Source organism: Cucurbita pepo, chromosome 5, assembly GCF_057944985.1.
Source record: "Cucurbita pepo subsp. pepo isolate OVF chromosome 5, ASM5794498v1, whole genome shotgun sequence".
In the NCBI taxonomy this organism is placed as follows: Eukaryota; Viridiplantae; Streptophyta; class Magnoliopsida; order Cucurbitales; family Cucurbitaceae; genus Cucurbita; species Cucurbita pepo.
Window position 1 is genome coordinate 18,161,599 of NC_141802.1, and position 13,722 is coordinate 18,175,320.

At 39.5% G+C, this 13,722-nt stretch overlaps 4 protein-coding genes across 4 annotated transcripts; 2 read left to right on the forward strand and 2 right to left on the reverse strand.

Moving 5' to 3' along the window:
- The first annotated feature begins 750 nt into the window (after positions 1-750).
- LOC111794790 (putative zinc finger protein CONSTANS-LIKE 11) lies at positions 751-3,458 on the forward strand. Its single transcript, XM_087123753.1, is given in 6 exon segments — positions 751-1,329; positions 1,417-1,650; positions 1,776-2,128; positions 2,352-2,538; positions 2,987-3,091; positions 3,171-3,458. Coding segments are annotated over 4 exon segments (1,281 nt in total). The 5' UTR covers positions 751-768; the 3' UTR covers positions 2,485-2,538; positions 2,987-3,091; positions 3,171-3,458.
- Positions 3,459-3,539: 81 nt separating this feature from the next.
- On the reverse strand, positions 3,540-5,826 carry LOC111795766 (uncharacterized). Its single transcript, XM_023678339.2, has 2 exons — positions 4,415-5,826; positions 3,540-4,334 (listed from the first exon to the last, which is right to left on the reverse strand). Exons 1-2 carry the CDS (start codon positions 5,723-5,725, stop codon positions 4,224-4,226), a joined length of 1,422 nt encoding a protein of 473 aa, XP_023534107.2. The 5' UTR covers positions 5,726-5,826; the 3' UTR covers positions 3,540-4,223.
- A 2,643-nt stretch (positions 5,827-8,469) lies between these two features.
- LOC111794591 (uncharacterized) lies at positions 8,470-9,888 on the forward strand. Its single transcript, XM_023676641.2, has 2 exons — positions 8,470-8,890; positions 9,101-9,888. Exons 1-2 carry the CDS (start codon positions 8,725-8,727, stop codon positions 9,736-9,738), a joined length of 804 nt encoding a protein of 267 aa, XP_023532409.2. The 5' UTR covers positions 8,470-8,724; the 3' UTR covers positions 9,739-9,888.
- LOC111794592 (transcription factor ILR3) lies at positions 9,888-13,617 on the reverse strand. The gene is made up of 5 exons (XM_023676643.2): positions 13,284-13,617; positions 12,004-12,063; positions 11,048-11,128; positions 10,808-10,970; positions 9,888-10,352 (listed from the first exon to the last, which is right to left on the reverse strand). The coding sequence occupies exons 1-5, from the start codon at positions 13,436-13,438 to the stop codon at positions 10,083-10,085; spliced, it is 729 nt and encodes a 242-aa protein (XP_023532411.2). The 5' UTR covers positions 13,439-13,617; the 3' UTR covers positions 9,888-10,082.
- Between the last annotated feature and the right edge of the window lie 105 nt (positions 13,618-13,722).

Sequence of the window (13,722 nt, forward strand, 5' to 3'; positions counted from 1 at the left end):
TCATTTATACATGTGCTTCCTTTTTTTGTTCCATACAAATACGTTCATTAAATCACACAAAATTTGTAAAAAATCAAGTCCACCGCTAACAGATATTGTTCGCTTTAATCCATATCACCTTTACTCTAGTGATTTTTAAGAACATGGGATCTCATAATCTACCCATTGGGCGGGGCCCAGCATCCTTGCGGGCACACCATCAAGTATCTAACTTCGATATCATTTGTAACAATTCAAGTCCACCACTAGTCAATATTGTTTGTTTTTGCCTACTTACATATAGCTATCAGTCTCATGATATTAAAATTGTTTCCACACCCTTATTAAAAATGCTTAGTTATACTCTCCACCCATTTTAAAATTGTGAGGCCGACAACAACTATACATAACGAGCTAAAACGAACAATATCTAGGTAGGCTGACACGGTTACGAAATTCATTTTGGTTCATTTTTATTGAAAATTATAATATTTTATAGATTATACGTATTACATTTTCTTTGATTAAACCTTTTTGATTATTTTTCTTGTAAAAAAAAAAAAAAAAAAAGTGAAGGCTCTTTAGGTATAGAGTAGTCATCCCAGAAATATGAATGAAGGCACTTTTTCTGTTGGAAGAATACAACCATAAAGCCGAATTCCCGCCACGAGCTTAAATTCGGTAAAGCCAAGGAATTAAAAAATTAAAAAAATAAAAAATAAAAAATAATGAAAAATAATATATAAAAAAAATTATTATTCAATGATTCAAACGGAAGAGGAGTTAATTATGGAAACTCTCTGCGACTTCTGTGGAATGATGATAGCGGTTGTTTACTGTAAATCCGATTGTGCCCGTCTTTGTTTCACCTGCGATGGCTTCGTCCACTCCGCTAATTCTCTATCACGACGCCATATTCGCTCAGTGCTGTGAGATAAGTGCAACGCTCACCCCGCCATTGCCTGCTGTATGAATCATAAATGTCCGCTCTGTCAGGCCTATGGATGGAACTGCGACCTTTGTTCCTCCATGGGTCCCCCTATTCAGGATCTTCCTTCCTACTCTCCTTGCCCTTCCATCCCTGAGTTTTCACGAATTTGGTCTTCCGTTCTCGACGTCTCTTCCGATGCTCCCTCTCACTGGCCCACCTCCTCCTCCATCAATGCCGATTCCATTTCTTTCTCCGATGTTGATTCTCCTCAATTGCTCCCTGCTAAGTTCAATGACTGCTCTAAGTTTGACCCCTGGATCGCTGCTCCTGCTTCTTCCTTCACTCTGAATCCTTCTTATCACTTGCCTTTGTCCAGACCTCAACCCTCATTTCTCTCCGATGACTCCAATCTTCCCAAGGTAGGGTTTCTTAATTTTGTTTTATCTCTTGCCGATCTGATTAGATCCAAATGTGAATATGATTCTGCGATGTGTTTACTGTTGTAGGGTTGTTCCGATTTGAAGGATGTTGAAACTCATGAGAACAATGATATTTGCGAGGGTCTCAATCTTGGCGATGCTTCACTCAACTTGGAAACTGAGGAAGAGCTGTTTGGCTGTTCGCAAGGTACGATGAAATGCCATTTTGGAGCTGGAGAATTGGAATGTTTTCTAATGGGGAAAAACTTGTCTACTGAATCTAATGGCCCTGTTGAGAATACTGTTGAGAATCCTGTTGAGGTATGTATGTCTGTATGTATGTCTGTATGATATCAATGTTTGGCACATAATGTGGCTCCATCCATCGCATCTAAAAACATTCAACTCTGCTCTCTTGGTTGTGCTAAGCATTCGTTTTAATTTAGGATTCATTATCTGGGCAACAAGATTTTTTGGGATTTCAATCATCTCAAGTCGGTCTTTCCATGAACACGATTCAAAATGGGAATTCAAATTGTATGGTTATGAATCCTAGTTGCAATGGAAACCTCAACATTGGATTTCCTACTACTGCTCAGGTTCATTCAACCATATCACTTTCACTCTCAAATATCACTGGCGAAAGCAGTGGTACAGATTATCAAGACTGCGGTTTATCACCGGGGTTTTTGGGAGAAACGTCATGGGACCCTAGCATGGAAGCTATTGTTCCACAAGTGAAGGATCGAAACAGGGATAAAGCCAAGATGAGATACAATGAAAAGAAGAAAACAAGAACGTAGGTATCTTCTTTTTTAATTTTCTCCATTTTTTTTTTTTTTTTTTGGCATGAATTAGCCTTGCTCGTCTAATTACCATCGTTTTCATTCATCTCTTTAGATAGCATGTTTAGAAGGGTATCTTCATGCATCATCGTGGCTTCTTCCGTTGAGATAAAGATTCTGAATTGTGACAAAGAGAGGTACCTCTTTTGATGATCTTTGCACCTCCTTTATGTTCAGATTTGGAAAGCAAATACGATATGCATCTCGCAAAGCCAGAGCTGATACGAGAAAAAGGGTTAAAGGCCGATTCGTGAAAGCAGGGGAAGCCTATGACTACGATCCTCTCGTGACAAGAAACTTCGAGCCATGACCCATGAACACATCTCAAGGTCTCATTCCCAAAACGGAAGGCATATAGAACAAGGTATGTTTTTTTGCTCAGTACATCATGAAATTCATGTCCTGGAATTTGAATCTCAATGGGTCTCGAACATTTCTGTAGAGGTAAGATCTGTCCATTTGGTACAATCGTAAAAGCAATGTGGTACCACAGTTTCACCTTCACTAATTAAGAGGAAGATCATGAGTTTATATAAGTAAAGAACATTATCTTCGTTGATACTAGTCATATGAGAGCTTATGCTCAAAGTGGAGTACGAGTCATATGAGAGCTTATGCTCGGAAGTGGAGTACGAGTCATATGAGAGCTTATACTCAAAGTAGACGATATCTTCCTTCTCTTCATTTTAGAGGTAAATTAATGAATAGAAAGTAATTAAAACGAGTGGCTGATCATGCAGTGTCCACTAGATGAACAGCATATTTGAATATGAGTGATTTAACAACCATTAACGATGTGTTATGGCTGATAGGTTGTAAATAAAGATGTAGCTATAGCCAGTACAAGCTTCGTAAGCGGCAGACTGTCAGCAATCACTGTCCATAACAGAGGAGTGGTTCTAAATTGCCCGGAAGAGGTTGGGTTATTTTTGTGCTCAAATTGGTTGGTTCTTCGTTTGTTTAACAAGATTTTTGTGTTTCTCTTGATTTGTACAGTAGCAATGGTGAAATATATCCAGTTAGTAAGAGAAAACAGGTGATGAAGACCTTCGTGGGACAACCTTAGTCCATGTGTTTTAGCCTCTTTCCTTTCCACCCACGAAATCATTGCTTATTAGGCAGAGCTACAACATTTTTTTTTTTTTTTTTTTTTTTGGTGTGTGTGTGTTTGTGTTTGTGTTTTATCCCACGTAATCTGTTTTTGTCACTTTTGGCAGAGTTAATAGTGTTCCTGAGAGTGTAATAGCACCAATTTTGCAGCATAATAATACAATTTTCAGTGTCCTTCTATTCACAAAACGAACACCCAAACAGATTCTTGCAAGATGGGAATCAAGATGAATTCATCTTAAAATGATTGATACTAATAAGAATTTGAGACACAGAATCTTTATATCAGAAACATCCAAGAAATCTAAAATGATAAAGATCCTACTGCAAACATCTCAAGCTAGCTTAGATTGAGATGGAGTTTTAATGTCATATGGTTCCAACCAAGTATGCTTGACCTCAATAGTAGCAACAAAAAGATAAAAAAATCAAACATAAAATGATAGCGTGGAAACCTCTAAACCTCTCACTAGACCTTTTTTAAAACTGTAAGACCGGCGATACGTAACTGTCTAAAACGAACAGGGTTTGAGCTACAGACATCAAGGGTGTGCTTACCAAGGATGCTAGCCCCCTACGAGGTGAAATTGTGAGATCCCTTGCTAGCTCTCTAGAAGGTGGAATTGTGAGATGCTACATTAGTTGGAGGAGTAACGAAACATTTTGTATAAGGTTAGAGGGGAAACGAACTTGTATAAGGTGAAGGGGAAACGAACTTGTATAAGGTGAAACGAACCTCTCAAACATGCTTTAAAACCATGAGACGAATAGCTGTACAATAGTCAAAAGAAAAAAAAAAAATTTCACATTTTTTCTGTTCTTTCCTTGAATAAAATCTCATAATTTTACATTTTACCTTTCACCATGGATTGAAAACCCCAAAAATACTCAAAATCTCCGGCAAATCACAAGCTTTGGCCAGTTCTATTTCTTATACTGTTAATGCATGTGAATTAACTCTTCTTCCTTGCAGTCTCTAATGGCGATATCCAATCCTTCACCGCCATTGGAAGGCAATACATCACAGCACTGTCTTCTCGGAGCCTGCAACTGCATATTCATCATCATCAACATCAGTTTCATACCAAAATCACTACTCAAAATCTTACATCTCTGACAATTTCTCTTACCTGTTTGAAATCAAGGTCGAGTTTACGAGACAAAACTCTGACTTCCTCCAATCTTCTAGCCGAGTTAGGACCATAAGAGCAATTCACAAAAGCTTTCTCGTAATTGCTCTCAATTAATCCATTCCAATTAGAAGAAGCACGATCAAAATAGAAAACAATCGGCCGCCGACATGGGTCTTCATGAATTTCTCTCGTGTTCATTGCAAAAGAACCAGGCTCAACCCTCAATTCCCTTTTCCATGGCATGAATGTTCGTTGAACGCTAATGGCATCCGGCAAGAACACATTCCGTTCGTGTATTTGAACGGCGTAACCCCACGACACTGAAATAGTCCATGAGAACCACCGATCGTAGCACACACTCTGTTGCACGATCCTCTGTGAATCGACCTCGACGGCTTCGAAAAGATGTTGGAGTGATTCCTTGACCGTCATGTTGGGGAAAATTGGCTCGATGTGATCTAAATTATGCAATGAAACTAATGGAGTTAATGGGTGTGAAGCCAAAAGTCCAAAAATGTTGCCTTTTAAATCGACCTGATGGAAGCCCTGTTCGTGGGTTAATTTCACTCCGAGCTCTGTCAAACAAGATTGGATCCTCGAATCGCTTCCATAGAGATGTGGGTACCGTTCAATACACGAATCGAATACTTTTCGAAGAATTCTAGCTAAAGATTGGCTAATGGCGAATCCAGCTCCGCCGAATCCCATTTCGTAACCGAATACTCTGTTTTGGTCGGAAGTTTCAGAGTTGCTTCCGATATAGTACCAGAGCTCGTCGTCGTATTTGGACAGTGTCTTCACCAAATTCTCCGGGAAGAAAAACGTGTCATCGTCGCCGAAAACGTACCACCGGACATTTGAATGTCCGACAGCTATCGTTTCCAGCACCACTCGTGCGATCCTTATCGCGGATCGGTAACCGCCTCTGTAAGTATAACGGAACCGGGAAGTGTCGCCGGAGACGTAGACGGCGGGGAGCGAAGAAGCGTCGTGGTTCTTGGGATTTTCGTGTTCCGGAAGCTCGTCGAGGAAAACACAGCCTCGCATTAATCTGGGCTTCCACCAAATCTTGAGATAATCCTTTCGTTTGGGCCATGAGTTCTTGTCGGCGGCGATTCCGAAGACGATTTGATGGAGGGAGAGAGGGGAGGGAGGATGAGTAGAAGAAAGATGGGGCGGAGAGAAAGTTCGCAGCAGGAAAACAGAGGCTAAGAAATAGGCAGTGCATAAAGAGGAGGAGATTAAGAAGAAGAGGGTTATGAGTTTAGAAGAGGGTTGGAGCTTAATGGGTGAATGAAGAATCGCCATTGTTGTGATGAGAAGAAACAGAGGTTTTGAGAGATATAGAGAGGTTGAAAGTGAAAGTGAAGGGCGAAATCGACGGCAAAAGCTAAGTCACGTTGGAAGTTTAGTGTTATTTACTTAACTTCTCCATGATTGTAAAGTTCTTTATGTGAAGAACGTTCCGCTTGGACGGTTACCAACAGTATTAAAGTCAGACACTCGACAATGTCTTAATGAGTACGCTAGGATGATGTAGAATACTGTGACTTGAGAGGTTACAAATGATATCAGAGGCAGACACTGGACGATGTGCTAGCAAGGACACTGAGAGACTTGGACTGTTACAAATGGTATTAGAGTCAGACACCGGATGATATGCTAACGAGGACGCTGGGGACTTGGACGGTTAGAAATGGTATCAGACTCAGACACTAGACGGTGTGCCAGTGAGAACGTTGGAGTTTGAACTGATACAAATGGTATCAAAGCTAGAGATCGGAGAATGTGCTAGCGTGGACACTAGAGCTTGGGGCTATTATAAATGGTATCAAAGTCAAACACTGGATGGTGTGCCAACGAGAGTTTTAAGTTGTTACAAATAGTATCAGAGTCAAACACTAGACAATAGACAATGTGCTAGCGAGGACGCTGGGGTTTAGGCTATTACAAATGGTACAAGAGTTAGACATCTACCAATGTGCTAGCGAGGATGCTGGGACTCAAGGGTAGATTATGAGATGTTGGGCTCCGTCGGGCTACCTTGAATAATATATAATTAAAAATTAAAATGTATTTTTTACCGGGTGTTTTAACTATATCTTTTATTTATTACATTTTTTTTTTTTTTTTTTGTTGTTACATTAATAGTATAAGATATAATGGTCGTAGGTTTATATGTAGAATTGGATGTCATCAATTTAGAAGACCAATTAGAGGAAATATCGGTATAAACCCATACTTTTTTATTTTATTTTATTTTATTTTATTTTATTTTATTTAAATATATTAAGATGGATTATTTATGGAGCAGTCGTAACGAAGACGAAATTGGAAAAAAAGAAAAAAAAAATTAAATAAAAATAAAACAGAATTTTTGAAACGTAAAATTCAGTGGTTTTTCACGTGGAGTCTCCTTAATTACAGGCTCAGTCTTCCGTCCAAATCCATGTGATTTTCTCTTTTTTAAACTACCAATTCCTTTTTTTTAATTAATTAATTAATTAATGTAAATAATTTAAGCACCATTTAATAATAATTTTGTATCTTCGTAATAATTATAATTTATAAAAACAAGTTTTTATTATTGTAAAAATCTTTTTTATTATAATATTTTCGAGTTGAATTGAGTTACCAATTCAATTAACTAAAACTTTTGGGTTAGTTCGAATATTTTTTTTCAACTCAACCCAATTCCGACTAATCTAAAGACACTTTAATAATTATTAACTTGAAATGTTAATTTTCTCATCATTCGATGTCATGTGCAACAATTTTCATTATCTTTTTTTCCCTCGTTTTTTCTTCTTTTCTCTTTTCTTTCCTTCTCTTATATTTTTTTTATACTACGTAGGTCGAAAGGATTTTTTTTGTTGAGAATTATTAAGAGAGAGTCTCACATTGGTTAATTAAGACGATTGTGAGCTTTGAAGTTATTAGAGTCATGCCTTTAACTTATCTATGTTAATAGAATCCTCAAATATTGAACAAAAAACTTGTGAGCTTTGAAGTTGAACATCGAGGGGAGGATTGTCGGCTCTAGATATAGGAGTTAAACCTTAATTAAGGGGAAGCTGTTCAAGGGCTGTATAGTGTATTTTGTTCGAGAGGAGGATTGTTGGGAAGATCATAGATACTATTGTGGAGTTCCGTGATTTCTAACACTCTTTTCCATGCAAAGTTATAAGTAAATTTATTGGGTTTGAAAATTCACGTATTGCCCAAAAGAAAATCTGACACTTTGAAACTAGCCAATCCATAAACAATGAGTTTAAAGGAGCTAAAGAACTATCCCGCTTATTTCACTCCTCCCACATGATTCGCCATGACTTTGCTCACAACAAAACGCCTCGTGCTCGGCACCGCCAGCATCTCCAAAAAAGATGGCAAGTCATGCCTGAGCTGACTCATTCCAAATTGTTGTAGTCATATATGTTAAGAATCACAACTCTTCACAATGATATGATTTTGTCAACTTTGAGCATATGCTCTCACGACTTTGCTTTGACTTTGCTTTGAGCTTCCCACTGGTTTCCACACTCTTATAAAGGGTGTTTCGTTCTCCTTTCCAACCAACGTGGGATTCCCTCCCAACAATCCTCGACAATATATGCGACGAAACTTCGTGTAGAGATACTCAAATCGGGAGCACTACGGGCAAATAGACGATCAAGTGAGGCTGGCAGTGATGAATCAAGAGATCCTGAAATGAAACAGAGTTGGGGCCGTAAAATGTGCCTCGACAGTGCTTGGAGTCCCTGCGCCAAGCTCCAATTACTCAGTCTTTGTGGGTAATGAGTATTATTTATTAGAATTCAATCTTTCAAATGAACATGAAATGATAGCAGTTGGCTCCAGATTGTACCCGTTGACCTGGCCTCATTGATACCAATTTCCACAACGACATGGCCGCCACAACACCCAACACAAATATCAGTACTATGATATTCAAAAGTCTTCCCTTTTACCACTTCATTACGATCTAAACCAATTCCCCACATTAAAAAAACTCAATATACTTGCAGAACTCATCTGGGTTCTGCGAGGTTTCGCCCAAAACCAAATTTTCAATACCAAAAATGGCATCTTTGAATGAGCTAAGTTTGAGTCTGCCTTTCTGTATTAACAACGACTTCAACAATATTTAATATCTTGTTGGACTAATCATCATTAGCACGTCTTTTCCCACTTGAAATATTGATTTGAAAACGTTATATACATACATAAACAGAGATAAAAGGCAGTTCAAGTTCGTCTCTTTGGGTTTGACTTTCTTGCAAGAACAGATCTGCCATCTCTGCTTGAAGATGGCAGCTTCAAGAACGTTAATGGCGTTGGCAATTGCAGCTACATTGGTGGTTGAATTAGCTATGGCGGGGAATTATACAGTCGGAGATTCAGATGGCTGGGAAATAGGCACCGACGTGCAGTCGTGGGCTTCATCTAAAAGCTTCACCGTCGGAGATGTTATAAGTTAGTGCTCTATATATCTTCTTATTATTGTAAGAGTCTAAGTCCACTGTTAGCAAATATGCTCTATTTTCGCAGTCCATTAGTATCACCTCTCCTTAATAGACATACGTTTCGTAATAAGCTTAAATGAACATTTGCTAACGGTGGGCTTCGGCGGTTAGATTTTTGCTGAATTCTGGTGTGAGTAGTTTGTGGTTGAACCATTGACAGGTTTTGTGTATTCGGCGAACCATGATGTGGTTGAAGTGAAAGAGGTGGATTTCGGGTCCTGTTCAGGTAGCAACCCCATTGAGAAGCACACCGGCGGCAACACAGCCATCACGCTTTCGACTGCAGGCAAAAGATTCTTCATTTGTGGGGTGCCTGGCCACTGCACTGCCGGAATGAAGGTTCAAATTGACACCCTTGCAGCTTCGTCGCCACCGCCTTCCTCCACGGATGCACCTCCGTCTCCACCACCGCAAGCCACTCCATCTTCACCGCCACCTGCCTCACCACCGCCTTCCTCCACGGATGCACCTCCGACCCCACCACCGATAGTCGCTCCATCTTCACCGCCGCCTGCTTCTCCTCCAAAATCTGCAACGAAGCCACCCACAAAGTCTCCTCTGGCTCCATCACCTGGTTCTAACGCAAGCCCACCAGCGCCGCCCTTTAAACCAACTCCACCATCATCAGCACCGACACCGGAGCCTCCAATCCCTCCATTTCCATTTGATCAGCCATTGATTCCCTCAGCAGCCCCCACAACTCCACCTCCGCCTCCTTCATCAGCTTACAAATGCAGCTTCATGGTTCATTTCTCTCTTGGATTCAGCTTTGTTGCCATAATTCTTTTGGCCCTCTGAAAATTTTTCATTTTCCGCATACATTTTCCTGTGATCCTACAATATTTTGTTCCAATGCTTTTACTCTACAGGGTTCTTATGAATAAAAGGCCCTTTACCAGCTATCCATTTCAAAATATCTTATAGACATTTCAAATTCTGCTCCCAAATTCAGCAAAATACTTGATTTTATTCTATATAGAGTTAGCAACAACATCGCTAATTTTGAAACAAAGTTTTTACACCATCAGAAGCTTCTTCAACAGTTTAAAACCAAACACATGGTTGAAAAGAAACACAAACATATAAGGAAATTGTTAATAAGAACAGCACAGATAAACGAACCAAATCATTTGTGCTCACTTTTAAGCAACAGGTGGGCGGAGCACATGATCCTGAGATATGTCGACGGCTGCAGGTGGCAGGAATTGCCACATGGCAATGCCAGGATAACCAATGAAAGGCATCAGCTTGTTACCAGCAGCTTGGCCTTGTGCTGTGAATGCAGGTGACAGTGTAGGAGGACGACGGTGGATGTCAGCTGCTCGAGTATTTACCCCTTTGATTTGCAGCTCCAACTTTTCTTTCTCTGCTCTCAACCTTTGCTTCTCATCACGAAGCTCATTTTTCTCAACCTGCATCCATACTGAGCTTAGAGATCAAGGGATAAGTAAATTCCAGTTTGCGTGTGTATCGGATTTAAGTAAACAATTCAACATTGCAGTTATTAGAAGTATTGCTCAAATGCACATGAAAGATTAGATTATTGCAAGAGAAGATCAGATCAAACAAATTCACATTCAAGTTGGAAACAAGCTTGGTGGTGTTGAAGATTATTCTTCTCAAACAAATTCACATTCAAGTTGGAAACAAGCTTGGTGGTGTTGAAGATTATTGGGAGGGAGTCCCACATTAGCTAATTTAGGAATGATCGTGGGTTTATAAGTAAGGAATACATCTCCATTGGTACAAGGCCTTTTGGAGAAGCCCAAAGCAAAGTCACGAGAGTTTATGCTCAAAGTAGACAATATCATACCATTGTGGAGAGTCGTAATTTCTAAAAGGGAGGTCCATTCATTGCTCATCTCACCTTTAATTCTTTGATTTTTGCCTTCAAATCCTCCTTAGATTGTTTCAGCTTCTGGGTTTCACTTTGTAAATCAGTCACCATCCTGATGGCATCGCTCAAGATTGCAACCTTGTCTGTTTTGGGTGGTTTTCCAGGTTCAAGGACAGCAGCCAATTCCAAGAAACTTGGAATCATAGTAGACGGTGAATTAGTAGGAAAAGAAAAAGAAGGATGAAATTAATAGTTGATCAAATATGATACCTCTCATTCAGCTTATCTCTTCTCAATTTCTCTCTGCAAGCTTTGGAGGAAGATGCAGCAGCACCTGTTTCAGTCTTTGGCCTATATAACATTTGAGAATATAATAATTGATTCGTTCTTTTTAGCTCAATAGCTTAAGCTCTTCAATCTAGTGTTTATTCAGTAGAATGTAACTAAATCAGGGAATAAACATAATAACAGGGGAGTTTGGACCCTGTTCTTTGTGTCAAACTGCCACTAACATTGGATGCAAAAAAACACTAACAGTTGAAAGTTACATACTCCTAAAAGAGGTTAACTGACTAAATGCAAGTTCTTATAATAAAATCGGTAAAAACAAACTTTGATATGTCTTCTTCCGGCTTTTCCTTTCGAGCTTTTCCTCAAGGTTTTTAAAATGCGTATGTTAGAGAGAGGTTTTCATATCTTTATAAATAATGTTTTGTTCCCCTCCCCAACCAACATGGGATCTCGCAAAACTACTACTGCCCCACCCCCGGTATTCTTTCATCTTCTATCTTCTGTGTATTAGAGTTATTTGAAAAGTTTTTATCTTCCATGGCTACATGGTTCCAGTCACATATGAAGCTTATCAAGATAGGGCGACTATTTAGAGTGTGGAAACCTCTCCCTAATAGATACGTTTTAAAACAATGAGGCGGACGGCTATACGTAACGGGCCAAACCGTGAAGGCAGACTGTCCATGGTCATTTCTTCTAGTTTGAGTTCGAAGGGATTGGCAACGAGATGATGAAAATAGATTCTATTATAACATTTATGCTCAAGCTGAACTCCTAAAAGTCAATGCTTTCATTTATGCTCAAGACGAAGAATCAGTAGCCCAGTTGACATTGCAGCTCGCAAATAGTTCATAGAAATCTACTTCGCCAAATTTAGCTACCCCAAATAGATTCTTATCTGTTTTAAATCTTCAGTAGTTCTGATAGAAACTTACCGTTTTCGACCCACTTCCTGTAAGCCGTCCTGATCTCCATATGAGCAGTCTACCTCCAAGCTGAAAAAAGTGAATATCCAATGAATAAAAACCAAAATAATAAACTTAATTCATGCATGCAATCTCCTCCAAAGCTCTTACGAACTTTGACAGTTATATGGGATAAAATTTCTTGGCTTTCCTATGCTGCTGTTAAGGTAGCAACTCAACAGATCCAGCCCGTCTTGTCAAGGAAAACACACATAAAAAGAATAAATTGTTCGAAGGTTTATCCTTTTACACATATCATCATCAGCCTTACGGTTTTAAAACGCGTCTACTAGGGAGAGGTTTCCACATCCTTATAAAGAATGTTTCGTTCCCCTCTCCAACAGATGTGGGATCTTACAATCCACCTCCATTCAGGGTCCAGCATCCTCACTAGCACTCGTTTCCCTCTCCAACTGATGTGGGATCTCACACTAAGACCTTAGCTATTTACGAAACAAACGGATGAAGTTAGGCTACTCTACACACTTGAGTCAGCGTTAGCTGGTAACTAATGAAAACAAGAACTCTGAAATAATAATCCTCCCACCGGATCAGCAATTTTTTAATCTTGACCCAAAACAGCATGAATCACACCCCATCTAAGAGGCTCAGTAGCCATTTGATACCTTTGACTGAGCTCTCATTGACGTCATATCACCAAAATCAAACTTAAGAACAATAACATGATCCATAAAGAGACAAATTAAACCATTTCCCAAGCCAACTGAATCAGTATAACCTCTAGTGAATAGTTTATCCAATATCCAAGTTAAAAATAGAACAAGAGAGAGAGAAGAGACTTATAGATCCAACGAGTTCATCAACTAATGTTCAAGTGGGGTTATGGGGAAATGGAATGCTTTGTATCTGCATCAGAAAACAGAACTAATTGATTATAAACTTGGTTGCTAAAAGATTCTCCAGTTAATCACATGCTACAGCATAGTACTGAAGGCCAAACCAAAATTTAATTTGGTTTCCAAAGACCCAACACTGCACACAGTCCCAAAAGGCACAAACCGAGTTGCTCTGTCCCTAAAATGGCATCGCATGGCATTTAAGCAAACAGTTAAGATGCGCAGACGTGTAGAACAGTTGCAACAATCTTATCACAATTCCTTGCAGAAAAAAAAAAGCAATAAAGGGGGAAAGGAAAACCATAGATTAAAGCTGATGGGCTGTCCGGCTTTTGATGAACATAATAACCACAAACAGAGTAATAGAAACAAAGGGTATATAAATTTACCCACCTGTCTTTAGATGAAAAGTTGATGGAGGGATTGGACCAGCTGAAACCAACCGACTGTGGAGGGGAGAAGTTGCCGGCAGCGGCAGCGGCGACGGCGAGATCATCCACTGTAGAGTAATCGAAGAGCCAATTCCAGTTTCCTGCAGAGTAGTCCATCGGTCGTTTTCGAGAGGTTGAAGAAGCTGCATGAACTAAAAAGGCACAGCCACCAAGGATGGAGAATAGAGAGAGGCGACACTTTGTGGGATCGATCAAAAAGCTCCAATGGGACCAGAGTGGGGGCCATTGCGCTGATTTGAGAAAAAAAATTCTGGGTTTTCTCTGTTAAACAATTCGGGGCTAGGTCATTTCCACCCAATATAATAACCATAACCGATTAATTAATCAAAACAAGAGTGTGATTGGAGTTCATTCATCATTAATCATTCATCATTGCCCTA

Bases quoted from the DNA above. Each gene is read 5' to 3' on its own strand.
- LOC111794592 (XM_023676643.2), bottom strand. From the start codon at position 13,438: ATGGACTACTCTGCAGGAAACTGGAATTGGCTCTTCGATTACTCTACA. The intron at 11,129-12,003 runs GTAAGTTTCTAT...AATGTTATATAG, and splicing joins CAGGAAGTGGGTCGAAAACG to GCCAAAGACTGAAACAGGTG. The intron at 10,971-11,047 runs GTATCATATTTG...TATGATTCCAAG, and splicing joins AGAGATAAGCTGAATGAGAG to TTTCTTGGAATTGGCTGCTG.
- LOC111795766 (XM_023678339.2), bottom strand. From the start codon at position 5,725: ATGGCGATTCTTCATTCACCCATTAAGCTCCAACCCTCTTCTAAACTC. The intron at 4,335-4,414 runs GTAAGAGAAATT...ATGAATATGCAG, and splicing joins TCGACCTTGATTTCAAACAG to TTGCAGGCTCCGAGAAGACA.
- LOC111794591 (XM_023676641.2), top strand. From the start codon at position 8,725: ATGGCAGCTTCAAGAACGTTAATGGCGTTGGCAATTGCAGCTACATTG. The intron at 8,891-9,100 runs GTTAGTGCTCTA...AACCATTGACAG, and splicing joins CACCGTCGGAGATGTTATAA to GTTTTGTGTATTCGGCGAAC.